The sequence below is a fragment of the Pyrus communis genome, chromosome 11, assembly GCF_041283825.1.
Source record: "Pyrus communis isolate YQ-2024b chromosome 11, ASM4128382v1, whole genome shotgun sequence".
Lineage (NCBI taxonomy): Eukaryota > Viridiplantae > Streptophyta > Magnoliopsida > Rosales > Rosaceae > Pyrus > Pyrus communis.
In genome coordinates this window covers 2,120,805-2,140,946 of record NC_142575.1, presented here as the reverse complement: position 1 = coordinate 2,140,946, position 20,142 = coordinate 2,120,805, and the positions used below count along the sequence as shown (strand labels likewise).

The 20,142-nt window shown below is 36.0% G+C and overlaps 2 protein-coding genes and 2 long non-coding RNA genes across 8 annotated transcripts; 3 read left to right on the top strand and 1 right to left on the bottom strand.

The window, feature by feature from the left end:
* Positions 1 to 1,066: 1,066 nt before the first annotated feature.
* LOC137742127 (poly(A)-specific ribonuclease PARN) lies at positions 1,067 to 5,852 on the top strand. Its single transcript, XM_068481886.2, has 7 exons — positions 1,067 to 1,738; positions 2,242 to 2,372; positions 2,501 to 2,832; positions 3,148 to 3,261; positions 3,782 to 3,908; positions 3,989 to 4,259; positions 4,775 to 5,852. Exons 1-7 carry the CDS (start codon positions 1,374 to 1,376, stop codon positions 5,610 to 5,612), a joined length of 2,178 nt encoding a protein of 725 aa, XP_068337987.2. The 5' UTR covers positions 1,067 to 1,373; the 3' UTR covers positions 5,613 to 5,852.
* A 2,629-nt stretch (positions 5,853 to 8,481) lies between these two features.
* Positions 8,482 to 11,825, top strand: LOC137742128 (uncharacterized). 4 transcript variants are annotated; one of them, XR_015952974.1, is made up of 4 exons: positions 8,489 to 8,661; positions 9,126 to 9,340; positions 10,421 to 10,639; positions 11,208 to 11,825. It is a non-coding gene; the product is annotated as an uncharacterized LOC137742128 (long non-coding RNA). The 4 variants fall into 4 exon arrangements; XR_015952973.1 differs by having other exon boundaries at positions 8,494 to 8,661; positions 9,202 to 9,340; XR_015952975.1 differs by having other exon boundaries at positions 8,495 to 8,661; positions 9,202 to 9,340; positions 11,226 to 11,825.
* Positions 11,826 to 16,977: 5,152 nt separating this feature from the next.
* On the bottom strand, positions 16,978 to 19,390 carry LOC148692659 (putative disease resistance protein At3g14460). 2 transcript variants are annotated; one of them, XR_015953455.1, is made up of 3 exons: positions 17,746 to 19,390; positions 17,304 to 17,396; positions 16,978 to 17,199 (listed from the first exon to the last, which is right to left on the bottom strand). XR_015953455.1 is itself a non-coding variant. In XM_088679993.1 (2 exons), the coding sequence occupies exon 1, from the start codon at positions 19,388 to 19,390 to the stop codon at positions 17,318 to 17,320; it is 2,073 nt and encodes a 690-aa protein (XP_088536119.1). In that variant the 3' UTR covers positions 16,978 to 17,199; positions 17,304 to 17,317. The 2 variants fall into 2 exon arrangements, 1 of the variants encoding a protein (XP_088536119.1); XM_088679993.1 differs by having other exon boundaries at positions 17,304 to 19,390.
* A 374-nt stretch (positions 19,391 to 19,764) lies between these two features.
* Positions 19,765 to 20,142, top strand: LOC148692658 (uncharacterized). The gene is made up of 2 exons (XR_015953456.1): positions 19,765 to 19,903; positions 20,000 to 20,142. It is a non-coding gene; the product is annotated as an uncharacterized LOC148692658 (long non-coding RNA).

The window sequence follows — 20,142 nt, the reverse complement described above, 5'->3', positions numbered from 1 at the left end:
AGGTGTCTTACCACTTGAGTTTTAAGTCTATTTCATAATAAATTAGAGAATGGCAGAAAGACACACAACTAAAAAACAGTTAAAAAAACATCAAGTTACCAATTGATAAGTTTTTTTTCTCCAACTCCCTCTAAGTGTTTCATATAAAATTTATACTTTGACAATCTTTCTTTATAATTCATTTCATGGAAGAAAGTTACATAAAAGTTTGGCAAAATAGTTGGACTTAAGAGAAATTTTAAATTATAAATACTCCAACCCTACATACACTTTTGTGTTGTCCATGTTGCACTTACATATTCAGGAATCATGCCATATATTGTCTAGTCCTAATAGTCAAATAAGAGAAATTTTTCAATGTGTCTGAAACACGATTGGTGCGTCAAGTATCAATTCAATTGGTCGCAACTTTTTTTTTTAAAATTTATATCCAATTATATTATTACATTTAGTGTATCAAGCTGTTTCTCGACACACTGAAAGATCATTCGTCAATAAGATGTGCCTAACACAAAAAAGATTTAACAATAAATATGTATAGCTCTCTACAACCAAACCACAAGTTTCTTGTTACTTTACATATTCCCAAAACATCTTTTCCCCTTCATCACAATGAAAAAAAGCAAGCACAAAAAGTGTATGCCATTAACGTAAGTTATTCCTTTCTTGTAAATTAACCTCAAAACCTTCAATATGGACGTGCTCTAGCAATGGCTTGTTCTTGGTCCTTACTTTTTTCCCTCACTGAATAATGAGAATGTTATTTAGACATACAAAATTGATACACTTGCTGACACAATTTTTAATATGATAACAAGTGAGTTTTATATACAATAATAGAGCTGCCTCTATTAGATCGTGCATCATCATCAAATGTGTTAATTTTTTGGGGGAGTCCCCTTTATTAGTCGTCTCTATTTCTCCAACCCCTTAGCAAAGCGTCCCCTCGATGGGGCATTAGCTACTCGTTTAATTCGAGCTTTATGAATGTAAGTAAATTAAAACTGTAGTTTCATTGTAACAAGAAATTCTAAGCACAAAAGTATGCGTTTGCTAATTTGTAATCAGAATCAAAATAAGAAGTAGCTGAATCATACAAGAACGGCAATATACATATTTTGGATGAAGGTGTGAAGAGAGAAAATGATGCGTAAAAATCATTTCTCCAGGCAGAAAACAAAACTTACAGCTTCCTTTGTTGGCTGGGCCCTTCTATATAGCTTTCAAGTTGGGCTTACCCAACCCGATTCCCCCAGGAAAGATTTATCGAAAATTGCAGAAACGACGTCGTAGGCGGTATCATTTCATCTTCTGCCTTGGGTCTAAAACTCTCTGCACGCCGAAGGCCGAATGCTCTGGCAAATGCTCAGAAAATGAACACTAACCGCCCGGCGAGGGCGCTGTCACGTGCGATATCACGTGCCCTATCCCACTCCTCTTCCTCTTCGTCGTCCGTACAACAACAATCCTCCACCTTCCCTCTAAAAAACGTGACCAAATCCAACTTCGAGCCGGCCCTCGCCGACCTGCGCCGCCATGTCGCCGCCGCCGACTTCGTAGCCATCGATCTCGAGATGACCGGAATCACCAGCGCTCCGTGGCGTGACTCCCTGGAGTTCGACCGCGCCGACGTCTGCTACCTCAAGGTCAAGGACTCGGCCGAGAAGTTCGCCGTGCTTCAGTTCGGAGTTTGCCCCTTCTGCTGGGACTCCTCCAAGCGCTCCTTCATTGCTCATCCGTATGTGCCTTTTGCTTTTCCTTTCTTGTTTTTCGTTTGTGCTCTGTTTGGCTGCCGAGAAAATGAGGAAGAAAGTTAAAAAAAAAAAAAAAAAAAAAAATTAGGGATTTTGCTTGATTTTATTGTTATTGAAACATTGGCAATTGCTTCTCTCTCTGTTGCAATTACCTGTTAGTTTGCTGAGAAAATTTAAAGTTTGAGTCTTTTGCTTTGATCATGATATTTGGATTGAAAAGCTAAATGTGACTGGATTTTCTGGTCAATGTTGGTAATTGAACTTTAAAAGGAGAAAAATATTGAAAATTGAATGTTTTTTTTACGTAAAATGGGTTGCTTCGCCGGGTTTGTAAATTATATTATACATTTGTTTGCTATCTAGGATAGTTTGAAGCAAATGCGAAGGCACACAATCTCCGAGATGAATAAGTTTGTGCAACGATGGTATTTTGGTTTTGAACTTTTTATGTGGTTTTTATTGTGTAACAATATGGGTGTGCTGACAGGCACAATTTTTACATTTTTCCGCGTCAAGAGCTTCCAGTTGCAGGCCCCACTTATGAGTTTCTCTGCCAGACAACATCAATTGATTTCTTAGCTAAATACCAGTTCGATTTTAATGTCTGCATACATGAAGGTAGTGAAATTGTTTGATTTCTTTTTGAAGTAATGGTTAAGGTTTTGTAACTGGTGTGAAAGTTCCTTCCCTGGCTTTTCTTTTATGATGGTTTCAGTTTGTAAAGTTAATTGGTTGTACAATCTCAGGAATATCTTATTTATCCAGAGGGCAGGAAAGTGAGGCACTGAGACGTTTGAGCTTGACATATGATGATGAGTTGTTGACTAGATATTCAAACTTGAAGGAACCTGTTCACATACCAATGGTGAAGATCGCTGATACTCTCTTTGCTGAACGGATGAAGAACACATTCACTGAATGGCGTGATGGTTTGTTGAACTTGAGAAGTAGTAATGGAGGATTCCAATTTCAGCAAAACTCAAATGATTCCCAACAGTTACAAACCATGTTCTTCAAGATGCGTCCAGCTCTTAGTCTGAAGGGATTCACTTCTCATCAGCTTAGGTTGATTCAAATGGTTGGTTTGGTTTCTACATTTTGATCATCTATCATAAGATTCTCACTTATAACAAGTTAATCTTGGACATGTGATCCATGACATGATCCTAGGTAATCTTTAGTAATTGCCTCAAATAAATCAAAAACTTACTCTATTCGCCTTTTCCCTGGTTGTTCAAGGAAAATTAACTTGAAACCGGGTTTTGAATTTTTGTTATAGTATTGTTTTACTTTTTACAATAATGCCGAGATGGACTCTATATGCATAAAAAACATTTTTTCTTCTTCTTAGTCATGGTTTTGTTAAGCTGAATATTAAAATTAACGTTTGCAGGTCATTAGAAAGCATTTCCAAGATCTTTCATATGTTCAGGTAAACGGTGAAAAGTCGTGTCAACTGCAACTAGTTGTGCGGACAGATTCCAAGGATGACAGGGATTTGCTTCTGGTAAGTAATCTGTGTCCTCCAGTTTATATGATGTGAAATTTTCAAATGCTCTTCAACTGTTAAAGACTACTTAGGATGTTTACTTTGTGAAATAGTTTTCAGACTTTCGGTTATTAGAATTTTGATCGTTTTCTTATTGAAAATGATTTACTTTCTAAAGGTCTTGATGGTCCGAAGTTTGGGCCTGGAGTTGTTTTTACTTTTTCGTATTCCAATAAGTCAATCAACAAGTTTTCTCTGGATTTCTATCATAGCCATCGAAACAAACATTAGAGATATTGAAACTCTTCTTTCTCTTCTCTTCTAAGTCTTAACTAAAATGTCTGAACACTGTTAATCACTCGTTAATAAACAAACGGCAGTGTGTATGATAATTACTATCAGGGCATAAATTTTGCATATGCTGAGGGTGCATTAGGGAGAACAGAAATTATCGCCAAAGGAAGTCAGTGTATTTGTTATTATGTGATGATCATCTACACAGGAGGAATTAAAGTTTTCTGTATGCAATCTTTTGCAGAAAGAGGTTAAGGACGAACATCGTAGGGAAGCAGAGGTGAAAGTTCAAGCTGCAGTTGGGTTTCGTCATGTTATTGACCTTCTTTCCTCAGAACAAAAGTTGATTGTTGGTCACAATTGCTTTCTTGGTACGAGTATTGATGTTACTTTCATAAAAAGGTCAATTTGATTTTATATATTACTAAGATGTCTTCTTGTTGTCATACAGATCTTGCCCATATATACAACAAATTCTTGGGACCTCTACCTTCGACTGCTGAAGAATTTGTCTCTGCTGTTAACAAGTATTTTCCACACATCATTGATACCAAAGTACTGTTGAATACAGATAATGTGCTCCAACAACGGATGAAGAAGTCTAGAACATCACTTTCATCAGCATTTGCTTTGTTATGTCCGCAAATTGCCCTTGGGAAGAAAAGCACTGATCCAGAAGTCCAATTGTGCGTCAAAGTTGAAGTTCAGGTGGATGATTTGAGGTTTGCTTTTTCCGTTCTCTGTCCATAATGATATCTCGGCCATGCTCAATTCATTTAGTTGGTCTCCATGGTTTCCATTGTCACAGTTTGAAAGGAAAAAGATATAGAGTTGAAACCGACAGATGAAGGAGAACATTTTTATTAACTTTCAATAATGGCGTAAGGCGCTTAGAGATCTGTCTGAAAACGACTAGGCTGGCATGATATTTTTTTGACCGGGGTTAATTACACACTACATTCTTTAGATGCAACCAACTTTGGAAATCTGTCAGATAACAAGTTCGTATAAGTTTGTCAATTTGTTTCTATTTCTACTTCCTTTACGAGATGTATATACTTGTGCATGCCACGTGGCTCTCTCTCATAGAATAACCATTACATATTGGTTAAAAGAATAACCATTACATATGGAGAAAGATAGTTTTAGTAATGTAACTAAGAATGCCCGTTTAATATCCAAATGAAAGGAAAAGCAAAGGAATAAGTCTTTCATATCACGATTATCTATTTTGCAGGTCCTCCAACTGGAATTCTGGAGCCAAACATGAAGCGGGATATGATGCTTTTATGACAGGCTGTGTCTTTGCTCAGACATGCAGTCATCTCGGGATTGATTTTCAGGCTTGTTTGTCATCTGAAAAGTTTCCCCACATTGAGAAGCTCCAGAAGCAGATCAACCTTTTATACCTCAGTTGGAGTAATGGAGACATTATTGATTTAACCACCGGTAAGAAGAAAGCAATGTCTTCGGGGTATAATAATCACAAAAAGAGGTACGCTCAGATTATGTTTGAGAACATTGCTTTAATCTGGGGATTCCCATCAAAACTCAAGGCACGAGATATAAGGGAGTGCATCACAAAAGTCTTTGGCCCGACCTCTGTCACGTCTGTCTACCACTTGGATGAAACTGCAGTATTCATTCAGTTTAGCAAGGAAAAATTTGTCTCTGAATTTCTGGCGTTGAAGGAAACATTAGAGAGAAGTGATGGTCCAGTCTCGGTTTTGCATCCCCTCACGGGACTTTTGGAAGGTGGAAGCACCCGAGCTGCTAATTATGAAACTTACAAAGAAATCTGCAGTTCAGCTAGCGCAAAAGTCTTGTTTGCAGATCAGGCGGAGGCAGTTGGTATTAACTGGAAAACTAAATTGGTTGAATCTAAGGAAGCATCAGAGACCCTAAAACGAGAGATCTTCGATGAGAAAAGTGATGTGAATCCTGCTTCAAAGTCCGAAAAACTGAGAAGTAACACAGATAATGCGCAAGATGATCCGTTGCGTGGGCGACTCTCACATTATAAGATCATAGACACTTTAATTACTTCTGAAGGCGATCGAATCAGAACTAATTAGTACCCGGATTGGAGGTTTTGCTGACTTAGTGATTCAAACTAATTCATACAGTTTCTACTTATTGTGACGTTGGCCTGAAGCAATCTGTAGGTTCTGTACTTCACTGAGATTTTGTTATACTGTTAGGAACGTGAGATTAGGAAGAAAAGAACTGTAATTATCTGTACTAAAATGGCTTTTTTTTTTTAGGCCGATACTTATATGAATTATTGATCTGATTTATTGCCAGTTATTTCCAAATCTCATTTGCCTTGAATCCATTGTATCAAGGCTTTGGCAAGTTAGTAGTATTTAGTTTTTTTTTAAAAAAAAAATTTTCCCCAGGCTGTGCATCAATGGAGATACTTTTTTTGCCACCAATTAATCAATCAACCACGTATAATAATAAATAAATAAATATATATATATATATATATATATTAAGATATATTTTCAAAAATAGAGGATAATCGATGGTAAATTACGATTATTCATTTATTTTTATTAATAAGAATGAGGTTAATTAGAAATTATACACTGCTCAAGATTATAATCAAGCTGATTCACAGTTTAAACTAGGTTGAACGGTTAGTTCACTTTTTTTACGTATGACGTCAATGGATATATGTCTCCGGTCGCTCTCAGGCATCAAAATATCTGAATTATTTTCAGAATGCCTTTTCATTTTTCTTCTGTATCGGCGCATGAACTTCACTTGCATCTCTAGGGCATGAACACGTGTCTCATGGCAGAAGGCCCCACATTTCAATCAATGGATCCAACGGTTGTGATCCATTCATCGATTCTCCCCCAGGACCCTCTGAGATGATAAGGGGAGCTGTCTGATAGCAATATTGCACGCTTCCTCTTGGTTTTTGAAATTTTTTGGGAACTATATATTTTACGTGTGGCTTAAAAGGAAAACATTTATTTTCACATGCGTTGAGAAATTTTGCAATATATGCAAAAGACGAGTAGTACATTATATGTCATTATATACATAGATAAAAGTTTTATTTTAAGTTTTTCAAGTGTTCTTTTATTTGTATAATGTCATGTAATGTATAGTCTCGTGTTTTGGACACGTTGAAAAATCTCTTTAGTTATAGCTACAAGAATAAGACCTAGTGAGTACTGACCAATCAAAGATGCTCAGAGTTTATTAATGTTTTAAGTTCCTTGTCACGGCTGATGAGCCCATTAAATGGACCTCCCTAATACTGCTAATTTGAATTAGAGGGTGGACAATGACATTACAACGATGATATTTAAACTATCTGGGTGGGTGGGAAAGTAAATTATTTGGTAAATATAGTCATTTACGAGATTTGAACCTAATACTTTTCATTTAAATAAAAATAAATAACATGATGAAGTAACAAGTTTAGGTGTATTATAGTAGAAGATTAAAATCAGTACCACGAACTCAAAAGAAGTCTAATGCTGCACTTAACTATATTTTCATATCATATTCGTACCACTTTTTTAATAGAAGTAAAGTCAATCTACATATACAAATCCCCTTTTTAGTATAAAGATGGTACAAATGTGGTAAGAGTAACATGTTTGAATTGTAAATGAAAATTTTGATTTGATTTGATTTGGTATACTATTAACAATGTATTACGAAGACTTTCACTAAACCATATAGATTGGCATGGCACCGATCGAATAATTAGCTCACTGTTATTTACATTTTAAAAATTTTATCGTGCACTTTTGACGAATGTATTTTTTTTTTTAAATATAAAATTTGATATGTAAAATGATAATTTCAAAGTGCAAATTATAAAGTACGCACAATTCGTGAGAGAAAGGTCGTCGCTGTTCATATGCCAAATCACCAGCCTACAACCCGTGCATGTCCTCCACGTGTCACCACTCAACCGTCACGATATTCTCCACAGTCACGAAAGCAACAGGTTTATCGGTTATCACGGGTGATGTCAGGTGAGGTGAGAGAGAAACAAAGACCCTTTCTTGGATCCGGCTGACCTGAAATAGCCGGTCAACATCCACCCCCACCATATTTGGTTACCCATTTATGACGTTGCTTACACCACGGGTCTTATTATTCTTTATCAACGTCATTTTCTCCTTAATTAAATACCATTTTAAATTTTATTGGTGCCATTAACGACTTTGAGTCCTTTGACAGTGAAAAGTTTCATCACGATTGAAAGGAATCTCCCAAGTCCCAACTCCAAATTTGTTCAAACGGGTAAGCTTGCATACACGAGAAAAAAAAAAGTGTTCTTTCTTATCCCGTTATGTTAATTAGGCAGCCTGTTTTTAATTAAAACGTAAGTTTAATTTCGGATAATAGTAACGTTTGGGTTTGAATAGATTTGAAATCCTATATACTACCTTGTATTTAAAATATTTACGAAATCATCGATATTTTCGTTGAAATATCTAAAAAATTAAGAATCGATACAGAAGGGTTAAATTACAACTTCATCCTATATCGGCGAGATATAGAAAATTAATAAATATCTACAATATTTACCAATACACTACATATTTTTTTTGCCAGAACTCATTTCAAATTTCAAACTTTTGAAATTTTATGAGAAATTTTTTCTAATTTCAACTAAATCTGAATGAGAAATACCATATTGCAAATTTCCCTAATATCTGTGAAAAAAACCGATATCGATATATCTACCTATATTTTCATAAATTTACATATCGATATTTGTACTTATATCGATATTTTAAACGGTGACGATCCCATGATGTTTAATACAACATCTAAATCATAAAATAAAAACAAGTGTCGAAACTAGTTTGCCCTCACTAGCCGGTCATAATACAAGTCACCGGTTATAGGCAGGGACCAGGTCCCTATAAGATGAACACTATTCATCAACAACTGATACAATGAGGTATAGAATTTGTAGCTTATACGTATCTCTCACTCCCACACTTGTTCTCTGCTTCTATCTACTTCTGTATTTCTTCTTTCCTCTTTATCTTTCATGGAAAGTGAAGAGAAACTAGTAGTTTCTGCAGTGAAAATCATATCTGATGACCAGCTTCTTGAAGCAAAAGTTGAAGAACCCTAAGAGTAAAACTCTCTCTCTCTCTCTCTCTCTCTCTCTCCCCCCCCCCCCTTCTCTCTCTCTCAATTTTTAGCCTGTGTTTTGATTAAACTGTCATGGTAAATTATATTTATTTTTTATGAAGTAGTTCCTGTGATAAATAGGAAATAGGTATATTGTTTTAATCTGATTTTTTATGCATATGCATAAATTAGGTATATATAAGTACATATCTGAGCACATTATATATACATATAAATTTTATAAATTCAGTATTGATTTCACTCACAAATTTCCCCTTCATGGTGATGGATGTTGATAATGATCAGTACATATTTATTGGCTTGATGAAAAAAAAAAAAAATCCAGATCATTGTTAATTTTTGGCTACATATAGAGGCAAGTTCTTATGTTTAATTATTTATCTGTTAACAAAAATTATGCTTATAATAATGAATTAATGGATATTTAAAATCATATATCTATATAGAGTATGGTGTGTATGTGAGTAGAAGAGGTGTTTAACGGCACAAACCCGGTTGAGGGCAACTTTTTGTCCCCCGCAGCGCATGGGCCAAAATCTGACTCTGAGACCCAAAGTTGAAGAGGTGTTTAATGGCACAAACCCGGTTGAGCGCAACTTTTTGTCCCCCGCAACTCATGGGCCAAAATCTGACTCCGAGACCCAAAGTTGTACTAAATCGGGTTTGTGCCGTTAAATACCTCTTCCAGGGCTGGTTCAAAGATTTTTAAGGTTTGGGACTATTCTAAAAAATGTGACCTAACTTCATATAAGAAAATTATTTATTTTCTCACGTAAAACATCGATAAAATTTTACATGGAAAAGTAGTTCAAACTTAATCATTTAGAAACACATAAAGACTAATATATTTTGTATCTAGAGAAGGAAGCCCAAAAACTCTAAGCTTGCACGTAGATAGATGATGAGTTTTGTTTTTCATCTGAATTTTTAAAGTGTTTTTATATAAATTGAGGTGTTTTTTCTTATTTACTAACCTTGTCAACATGAGACTAAAAAAAATTAATGATGTTTTCGAGTCTTTAATTAATATGTGTAAGTAATGAATGGACACTAAATTAAATCCTTTGAATGGACACATCATATGATTTGCGAATTTGCTCTAATAATTTGGTCTACGTATTACTCTTTGTAGAAAATTAGACTTGAATTCAAACGAATATTTAAAAATAGCAACCCATATAATTACTAACTAGTAACTAAAAATAAATTAATAATCAAACAAATATTTGTAAAAATTGAAAAGAATAAACACGCAAATAGCATTTCAAACTTAGGAAATTTTGTTAATTTTAAACAACAAAAATCATTGCTTCTAATTAAACTTTTGGTCATTTAACAAAATTTTATAAATTTATATTCTTACGATTTTTTTTTTTTTTTTTTTTTTTTGTAAAAATTGGAAAGTAAATAAGCACATGTAGTGTTTTGAACCCAAGCCCTCATCATTATTTTCAAATGACAAAATCACCACTTCTAGCTCAATTTCTTTGTCATCAAACGAAATTTTATAAATTTATACACTTATGAAAACATATATAAATATCCTACCCAAATAATTTTGGTGTTGGGCCGGGCCTGATCTCTTCTACAACTGCGCTAGTATCTATACATACGCATATATGTATGTATGTATGTATGTAAGGGGTAGTAGACATGCTAATATGCGTTGTATACAATTTATCAGCTTTATATGAGCCCAAATGCATTATCTCACCCTATTAATTGATGGTTTGCACTACAGGGATGAATGCATGAGTTTTGTGGCATTAAGGGTGTATAGATGCGATGGGGAATGAGGTTAGAGTTTATATATGTTGACAGAAGAGAGAGAGCACAACCCGCCATCGGCTAAAGGGAGTCTTTACCGTTGTTGGGAGTGTACTCTCTCTTCTTCTGTCATCATCTCTTACATTCCCATCTGTCAGCACCGTCGTCTGATGTGCATCAGTCTAACCTCAAAGTAAGATATTCTCTCACAAAATTAAGGAACATTGTTGCATACAAAAATAAATAAATAAAAAAAAAAAAAAAATATATATATATATATATATTAATAGGGAAATCACTAAATTTGTGGATATTGTGTATGTGTGCGCGCATTATTGTTTAATTCCTATGTAAACCGTGAAAGTCTATTTTCCTTGCGGATTTTGTATTTATAATATGCAGATGATTCTTGGAGCAGTGATAATAAGTTGAAGCAAGTATATGTCAGTTTTGTACAAATTATTATATTGTAATATTCATGAGAAGAAGTTGAAGTGCTTTTAAAAAATGACTGAAATGTTTCTTTTAGATTTTTTTTTTTTTTTTTAAGAAATACTTTCGAGGATTTACTTGTATTTTTACAAAAAAATTAGTTCCAAAAATATTTTCACCACAAGCGTTTTCTTTCTGTGTATTTGCTTAATTTTACATTTTTTTAATATTAGATCTTATGAATTTATGACTTATTTTGCAGCTCTTGATCAAATATATAAGGTTAGTTTAACTTATTTCTATCACAGTCAATTGATAAGCTACGGCAGTTTGCTGCTAATTTGCAGGTCTTTCACAACACTGAAATGTTTTTCGGAAACTTGATGTTGTAAACCGCTTAGCGATTGATACAGTTATCTGCTTTGTTGTGAGGGATACTTCTGAAGTTCCATACACCTCGCTCATCCTCGACGTGAAATGGAACAGTAAAGGCCTGTTTGCAAAACAAAGATCCGAAACCAGGATCGGAGAGGGAGACCACAAAAAGGGCAATCGAGAATTCACTGATGTTGTGCATAATTCGATTCCAAGGGAGAAGAATGAAGTTGCATATTCTGGTTCAGCATTTCTCCAAGCTTGCTGCCTTGAGTCTGGGCCTGGCAGACTACTTGATCGGCACGGAGTTCTTACTTGCAGAACGTTCTGGTTTGGCTTTGCCTCCTAGTACACAGTTTTTATCTGTGTACATCAAAAAGGAGTTGAACTGGAATAATGTCACGAGTAATTAGACGCAAGGAATCCGGTAAATTTCAAAATCTTGTGCTCATAAGAACTCATCCACTTTCTTAGTTCTGTATGTGTACAGCAGTTCGAATTCTTCCATAACTGATTGCACATACTTTATCTCCTTAATACACTTCACTACCGAACTTGAGAATTTATCCCGATGGCGAAAAGCTTCAAAATCTGTGCGTATAAAAGCGCTCAAATATGAAACAGAAGGATTGCAGTGTACTATTCTTGAATACTTCACTACCAAAACTTGAGAATTTCACCTGATAGCGACACGCACACACACACACACACACACTCTCTCTCTCTCTCTCTCAAAAGCCTTCCTAGTTCTCCTCCCTTTGCCATGGCTACTCTAGCCTGAGAGAGGGAGAGGGTGTGCGTCGAACAGATTTACGAGTGCAAACAGAATTACTCTACAGATCACCCACTGCTCAGTATCGAACCATTTGTTTTGGTGTAAAACCCAAACAATAAAAGCCAACAAATCAAGCCACAAAGCCTTCCAACTCCAAAAGAAACCTACAATACAGACAAGATGGAGGAGGAGAAACAACGAGAGTTGGGCAGGAAGCCATCACCGGAAATAATCGTAAATTTCCTGCAGAGCTTTCAAGAAAAGAAGAGGGACTGAGATTTGAGTAGATCCATACCACGAAGGAGAGACCATCAAATGTCCCAAGCAACAAACATGATAGCAAATCAGCTTTTCCCCTTCTCCTTTTTTCAGCGACAAGAAGATATTTCATCAAAAAATAAAGAAGATTACTGAGAACAGAACGGAACGCAAGGTTATTGACGGACGCGTAAACTCCGTTTATTTTTACTTTTTGGGAGTGAAGTTTCAGCATTTAAGAGAATGAATTAAATAAAAAAAAATAAAGAAATCCAGTTGTCTAATAACCATTGGTTCGGAACAACAACCGGCAGAGGTGAGTTGGAGTTCCCGATATCTTGAAAAAATTTTCCTCCCAAAGCAGCCACTCCTCAACTCCCAAAACCTTGACCCAAACCAAATATTGTGGATTACTTTACTTTTCAAGAATAAACATGATTAATAATAATATTAATATTAATATTAAAACATTCCCAGCAAGAAATTTTAGATTTATGTCCTGCCGTGTGAACTTGCTTTTTACTAATAAGTTTCCCAGCAAATTGACTTTTTCACTACCCAAAAGCTGAAAATGCACGAACCCGAAAATGCTAGAAAAGTACAAAAACTAAGTTAACACAATGTAAGTGGAGAGAAACTTAAACATAAATTGTATTGTTAACCCATGGTGTTTTGATGAGACCCTACATGTGTCTAGTCATTCCCTAAATATGGTCATTGCCTGCTGAGAGCTCTACTGGATGATTTACAGAAAATATCATATTCGCCATTGATATGTTTGAAGGAGTTATACAATTTAGGATTTAATAAAGGGTTGTGATATCCACACATATCTTTTTACTTCTCACACACTTTTTTAATTTTCAACCGTCAGATTACACGAAATGAAGTAGATCAAATGACAGAAGTTAACAAGAGGTGTGTGAAAAGTAAAAATAGATGTATGGATATCACATCCCGTTAATAAAACAGGTTGTTTAAATGGAATTTGAGTTTTTGTTGACTACTTTACGGATCAATTTGCTATGAGAATTAGGTGTTGACTTGAAAGACTATAACAAGTCTTCCTCTTTCGAGGACAACTACTTCAGAACTCTTCAATTGCTATGACGATTACGTGTTGAATATAACAAGCCTTCATCTTTCTGTCCATAAAGAAAGTTAGAATCCTCTTTTTTTCTCTATCCTTAATTTTCGCGGGGTAATATTGTTCTCTTTTTTATTGTTTTCTTATCGCCAATGTCCTACACAGTTATACAAACGATTTTGGGGGAATCAAACATGAAACTTCGGGTGGAAATGTGACTGCTGGTAAACAACTAAGCTACATTCCCTTTCAACACCAATGATATTATTTTGTGACGGTGTTTGGTTTAGTTTTTTGTAAGCCATTGTAGATAATATATATAATCAATTTAAAACAGTAAAAGACACTTAAACAACCTAAGCCACACAACACCAAGAAGAACATGATCCTGCTGACACCAGATTTACCAAAGTTATCATGGATTATGCTTTACCATTTTGGAGTTATACTACTTAATTAGTCACAGAGCTATATTAATTTATGATCCATTTGAAGATGAAGAGCAATTATTGTTAGCATATAATTAACGAACATCTAGATGTTTAAGAAAGGAAACAAGTCAAACAACATTAAGCAAGATTTTCATGAAGTGAAATTACTAGCTTATTATGACAATTTGGTAGATTAAGGGAGAGCAATTAAGCTCGGTAAACTGAATTAGTGACGAGGAATTTTAGACTTATGTCTTTCTCATGTGAATCTGCTACCAACTTGACCTTTCCACTCTCCAAAAACTGAAAATGCACCCAAACATGCTAAGAAAGTAAAAAAACAAAGTTAATGCGATGTATGTGGAGAGAAACTTAAACGCGAAAATTGTATTGTTCACCCATGATGTCATAATGGCATCCCAACATGTGTCTAGTCATTCTCCAAATATGGTCACTGCATGCCAAGAACTCTAGCGGATGGTTTATAGAAGATAACAAAAAGGGAATTTGAGTTCTTGTAGTCTATAGGTCATATTGAACCATTCTCCCTTGGGAATGATTGGAAATTCTAGCCTACAGTACTCATCAAAATCATGGTTATTTATCATAATGCAAATAGTAATGCTCCTCCCCGGGCTCATGTATGCGAACACAATGCAGCACAAGGAGGTTCGTTGAAACCTGGTTATTAAGATTGATTGTAAGGGTGACATGGTTGCTAATACAGTTGGGTGGTCGGAAAACATGGCAATCATATAATTATTTTGAATTATAGTAGTATTTTAGTTGATTTTTTTATTGGTACCTAAACTAAAAGTTATGTTACTTAAATTAATAGTTGTATTGAAATTGGTAATAAAAGATCCCGAACACTTAAGTTTTTTTTTTCAACGTATTATTTAATAAAAGGCGAAAAAATAATTTAATATAAATCTTATGAGCTAAAAAATTGAGATATGAAATTTTCTTCTCATCCTATTTGGCACGAAAATATCACAAACAATTTCAAAGAAACTCATTGAAATAACTGTATATATCCATGAACATTGGCAACATGTTGTGATAAGCAACTTCTTCTTGGACTGTAAGTTAGCAGACAAACTGAAGGAAAAATGCTCATCTGTAGCTAGCATCCAGCAATGTTAGAATATTACAAGGCATCCTGGAGAAAATCCCGAGTGCACGCGACGTTTTTTTCTAGTCGAGGCTCGAAGTACAAGTACTAGCATTTCACTGAGTTCAACATTGTAATGAAAAAACACGAGAATATACAAACATAAAGGAACCAGCACACCATGTCACCATGGAGCTAACATCCTACGAAAAAGGATAGAAAATAGATACCAGATAGGAAGGAAGAAGCTCAGAAAAGGCAATTGAAACACAACTATTTAGACAACATAAATCCATTTTTCACAAAGCACTTGGCCGACCACATAAGAACTCTAACCTTCCCCGACCACATAATAACCCAGTTAAAAGAAATCTATTTAGCCCTCAATGAAATCCTTGTTTTGGGCAAGGCAATAACAACAAAACCTCTCCATCCAGCTAGTTTATGCATTCAAAGTCGGGATGAAGATTGTACACATACATACAGAACCATACAAACACATGACCATGAAATCTTAGGAAGTACGCGATGCCATTAATATACTAAGCATTAAAAGTAAATACAGAAAGTCATAAACACCATCAGGAAGCAATTTGTATATTCGCCACTCAAACAACGAACGATAATAAAAAAACAACAATACCTTTCATTCTATTACAATTCGAGCATCCAACCTGAAACCAATTGGCAACGGGTGGAGATGCCCGAGATCATTCAAACTATTTACATAACACTTCAATTCTCGACATGGGATTCACACTCTCGAAACAATACCTGCTCCAAGAAGCAATATACTCTCAAAAATTTCAACTTGCTAATTTTGTAATAAACACAAAGAAAACTTGTCATTTTCTCACTAACCGTTTTCTGTTCATTTTCATTTTCACTATATTCCTAATTAAACAAAACTATAAATCAAACCGAAAAACTATAATCTGCTCCTCTGACGAATCCAAATTTTGCATCATATATATGTATTTACTTTAAGAATGATAAAAACAAAAAAATTAAAACTAAAAACATGAATTTTGCTAAGAAATTAATCTAAAACCAATGCATCTGAGAGAATTACAATCAAGTCAATACAAATTAACGAATAAATCTAAATGAATTAGAGTTCAATCCAATCAGAAACACAGCAAATAAGCATCGCAAAGATTAAATTTAAACAAAAACCAAATAAAGCCATACAAAAGATTAAGAATTTATATTCGGATTGAAGAAAGAGATTACGTACCGACATGAATTCGGTCAAAGAAGAAAGAACATTTTTATTTTCCGGGAAAATGAAATGACTCGGAAAGCACATAGAGAGAGACGTTAGGCCAGAAATGGGCCTAAATTGTATTGTGAAATCTGGAAAAGAATATGAGGCTTTAACGGTTTTTGTTTCGGGATGAACGGCGTTATTTTGCTGACGGGAACAGAAAGATGATTCGTATCGCCGTTAAGTCGGCGTCAGCCCTGACGTGGTTTGTGCGCTTGGAATAAAATTGAGAGTCCAATAAAAAAATGGAAAATTGCAGAGACACAATCCTACATTAAATCCATGAATAAAATCGAACCAGTTTTTTCACAAATTCACTTTTTAGTACTGATGTATTACTACCCTCTATTTTCCTTAGAACTCAATTAAAACGCATAATCGTCACCAATGAATAGTGCACTTTTTGAATAAGTGACGAAAGCTTGGTATAACGATTTGATTTACCAAAATTCGTTGGCACATATTTTCTACTTTCAGGAAGACAAGACGTAGTAAAGGAAGTCATTTAGCGTTAGCGGTCATCATTCCACATCGGGAAACTAATTCCCACGTCAAAAAATGGTCAAGTCAGTATACCGAAACTAATGCAACTTTTTGAGAATCTAATCATCGTTTAGAGACTAGAGACAACACAACTTCAACAACGAGCCCCTTGCATTTCCATTTCTTTATTGATTGCTTATTCTCGATGCATTAAATAAAATGCAATACTAGCTCATAAGTCAAAATTTGCTAAAATAAAATAAAAGATCAGGTTTAAGTGGCCTGGTTAAAATCTTGCTGGGAAAAAACTGAATGGGAAAAACTCCATACTTAGGAGAAAAGGTAGCACATTTATAAAGTTATAATACAAATCAGTGAAAAGGGACCAAGCAAACATAGCAATTGTTTACCCAAAAAAAAAAGAAAAAAAAGCAAATATAGGAATCCATGAGAATAAACGTTGGCCGAGAAATATCCAAGTTGTCGCCAATTGAAGGCCTCCCAAAGCAGCCACTCCTCAACCCCCAAAACCTTGACCCAAACCAAATATTGTAGATTACTTTACTTTACAAGAATAAACATGATTAATAATAATAATAATAATAATATTAAAACATTCCTCGAGAAAATGATACCTGGACCATCAGCTTCATATGTAAGGGATGTGGGATATTTTGTGCCAGTAGCGTCCTTTTCCTGGTTGGCATCTCTCTTTTAGCACTAGACACCTAAAGATCCAAAGTTTCGTAAGTGAAGGAGGCAGACCCTCCTCTGGAATGGATGCTAGCTTTGGACAAAACATGAGATGCAGAGATTGAAGGGAGGTGAGGAATTGAAAGCCCTTGCTGCTCAGTTTCTTCAGATTCGGGAAGCCAACTATTGAGAGGCTAGTGAGAGTTTTGGGGAAGAGCGTCTCCATCCGTACCATGTCGGGTGGAAACGACACCGTATCCGGGTCTTCACCATGGATTATAAGAGAGGTGAGTCTGTGCAACCCCCACTCCAACTCCCACAATGACTTACAGCTCTTGACCTTATTAATTGAAAGAAACGTGAGGTTGGGAGGAAAAGTCAAACCTTCACGGTAGTCGATGCTCAATTCCTCAAGAGAGTTGAGATTGTGCATGTCTTCGGGCAACGCCTCCAATTTGTCGCATTCGTAGATGTCCATCTTTCTCAGGTTGGAGGGTCTTCTCCCCCCACTCAGTCTCGGGATGGAAACAAGACTTCCACAATTGTAAATACGTAGCTGTTGAAGATTGTTGAGGTGGCATAAGCCATCCGGTAAGGATTTCAGATTTTGGCAATCCCAGATGTGAATATATTCAAGGCAGTGATTGGTGTTGTCGCTGAAGAACCCGTTCGGTGCTATTAAACCCAGTCGTTCACATTCCTCCTCATCTACTAGTGATTTCAAACTTTTGCAATCTCTTATCTCTATTCTTCTGAGATTTTGGGGAATCTGGAATTTTGCAAAATATATCAACGAATGGCACTTTCTAATGTCGATGTCTTTAAGAGAATGTGGCAGACCAACATCTGGAAAAGAAACTAGAGATGAACATTCGTATATGCGAAGCTCTTGAAGAGACGACAGCTGATTTAACCCTTTTGGTAGCTTCAAAAGATTTTCGCACTTTATTAACTCCAGACATTCAAGCTTGCACTCCAATATTTCCAATTGCAGCAACTCCTCTGCTTCTTCTCCCAATTCTTCAACTAGACGAGAGTTGTCTTCAATTTCCAAACGGCCAATACTAGTCAACCGCTGCAATAATCTACCCTCATTCTTCCATGAAGACGTCAGCTTCTCACATCCATTAATCTTCAAATCTCTAACCTTCTTTAATCCCTTCCTGAATAATTCCCCTGCTTCCAGAGACATCACCTCCGAAATGTTTGAAAGCCACAAGGACTCTAATAACTCAAACTCAACCTTAGCATCTGTATGTTTCAACACTTTACAACCGTCAACGTTTATTTGACGAAGTTGTTTGTAGTTGGCAATCGAAACCACCAATTCCTCACATTCAACAATTTCAAGTTTGGCTAACAAATCGAGCTTCTCTGGCAGCTTGCCTTCCAACTTATAACATTTTTTGATTGAAAGCCTTTTCAGGCAAGGGAAAACACCACTTCCGTGATCCAGTTGGAAAGGAAGCCACACCTTCCAATGCTGCATATCCACAAACTCGAGAATCTCTAACAGAGGAAAAGCCAAGACACACTCGCCATAAAACTCAGCACCAACACTTTCCACTGCATTCATTCCTCTAATATAAAGCTCTTTGAGTTGAGGCAATTGTCCGAGAGGTGGCAACGATAAACAATTGTTACATTCCTCTAAGCGCACAAGCACCATATTAGAGAAGAAGGAACCTCCAACCCATGATGAAAATTCCTTGCCGGCATAACTCTTGATGGTGAGCTCCTTGATCTTTGTATGAGGCTGCAACATGTCAAGCACAGCGGATTCAGTTTCTCCTGTGTCGCTTGAATGAGACCATTCTAGGACCAACGAATCAAGCCTCTCCTTGCATTTCAAGTTGGCCCTCCTGGCATCCTCGACATCAGTCACATTCTCCAATCTTGAGAGGCACAATTTTCCTCGGAGCTGCGAAAGGGGCCCTATCTCTCTTATCCCTGATTGATCACTTTCACCGCTCACCACAAAATTAGGCAATGATTGGAGATTCTCCAATCTACCTAGTTTTGGAGGCATTCCTTCCCACCGAGATACATCTGATCAGTTGTTGAGATGGCGCAAATTAATTAGATTACTCATGTCTGCAGGCAATGACTTTAATTCAGAACAACCTTCCAATATCAATGTCTGCAGGTTGTAAAGAGTACTTAATGATTTAGGCAAACTGGTTATGAATGTGTAGGAAAGGTCGAGATACCGTAGATATCTCAAATCACCAATTGAGTTTGGCAGCTCAGTTATTCTATAGCCATTAAAAGAGAGCACCCGCAAGTACTGCAATTTTGGCAATAAATCAAAGGTAACCTGACGACTTAAATAATTGAAGGGCATACCCTTTGCTAGTGGCAAGAAGGTTCGCAAACATTTCACTTCAGAAAATACCTCAAATCTTTTAACCCCATCATAACAACCCATAAGGTAAGACGAATGGCGTGCCTTCGGTTTCAGTTGTACACCATCATCATTTTGCTTATCCTCCAATCTAAAACAAATATCTCCAGCTGCCCATCGTGCTAAATCACCAATGAGGTCCTTCGGTTTCAGTTGTACACCATCATCATTTTGCTTATCCTCCAATCTAAAACAAATATCTCCAGCTGCCCATCGTGCTAAATCACCAATGAGGTCATGCATCACATATTTTGAAGTATTTTTGGTTGACTTTTGAAACAATGACCTAGATACGAGCTCCCGAAAATAATCAGCACCTAAATCTTCAATTTGCTTATTATCTTCTGGTCGATGATGAATCAAACCCTCGGCCATCC

What these genes read in the sequence shown, in the direction of transcription:
- LOC137742127 (XM_068481886.2), top strand. Translation starts at nt 1,374, where the DNA reads ATGAACACTAACCGCCCGGCGAGGGCGCTGTCACGTGCGATATCACGT. An exon ending in TAATGTCTGCATACATGAAG is followed by an intron (nt 2,373 to 2,500) that starts GTAGTGAAATTG and finishes GTACAATCTCAG; the next exon opens with GAATATCTTATTTATCCAGA. An exon ending in GTTCAGGTGGATGATTTGAG is followed by an intron (nt 4,260 to 4,774) that starts GTTTGCTTTTTC and finishes TCTATTTTGCAG; the next exon opens with GTCCTCCAACTGGAATTCTG.
- LOC148692659 (XM_088679993.1), bottom strand. Translation starts at nt 19,390, where the DNA reads ATGCCTCCAAAACTAGGTAGATTGGAGAATCTCCAATCATTGCCTAAT.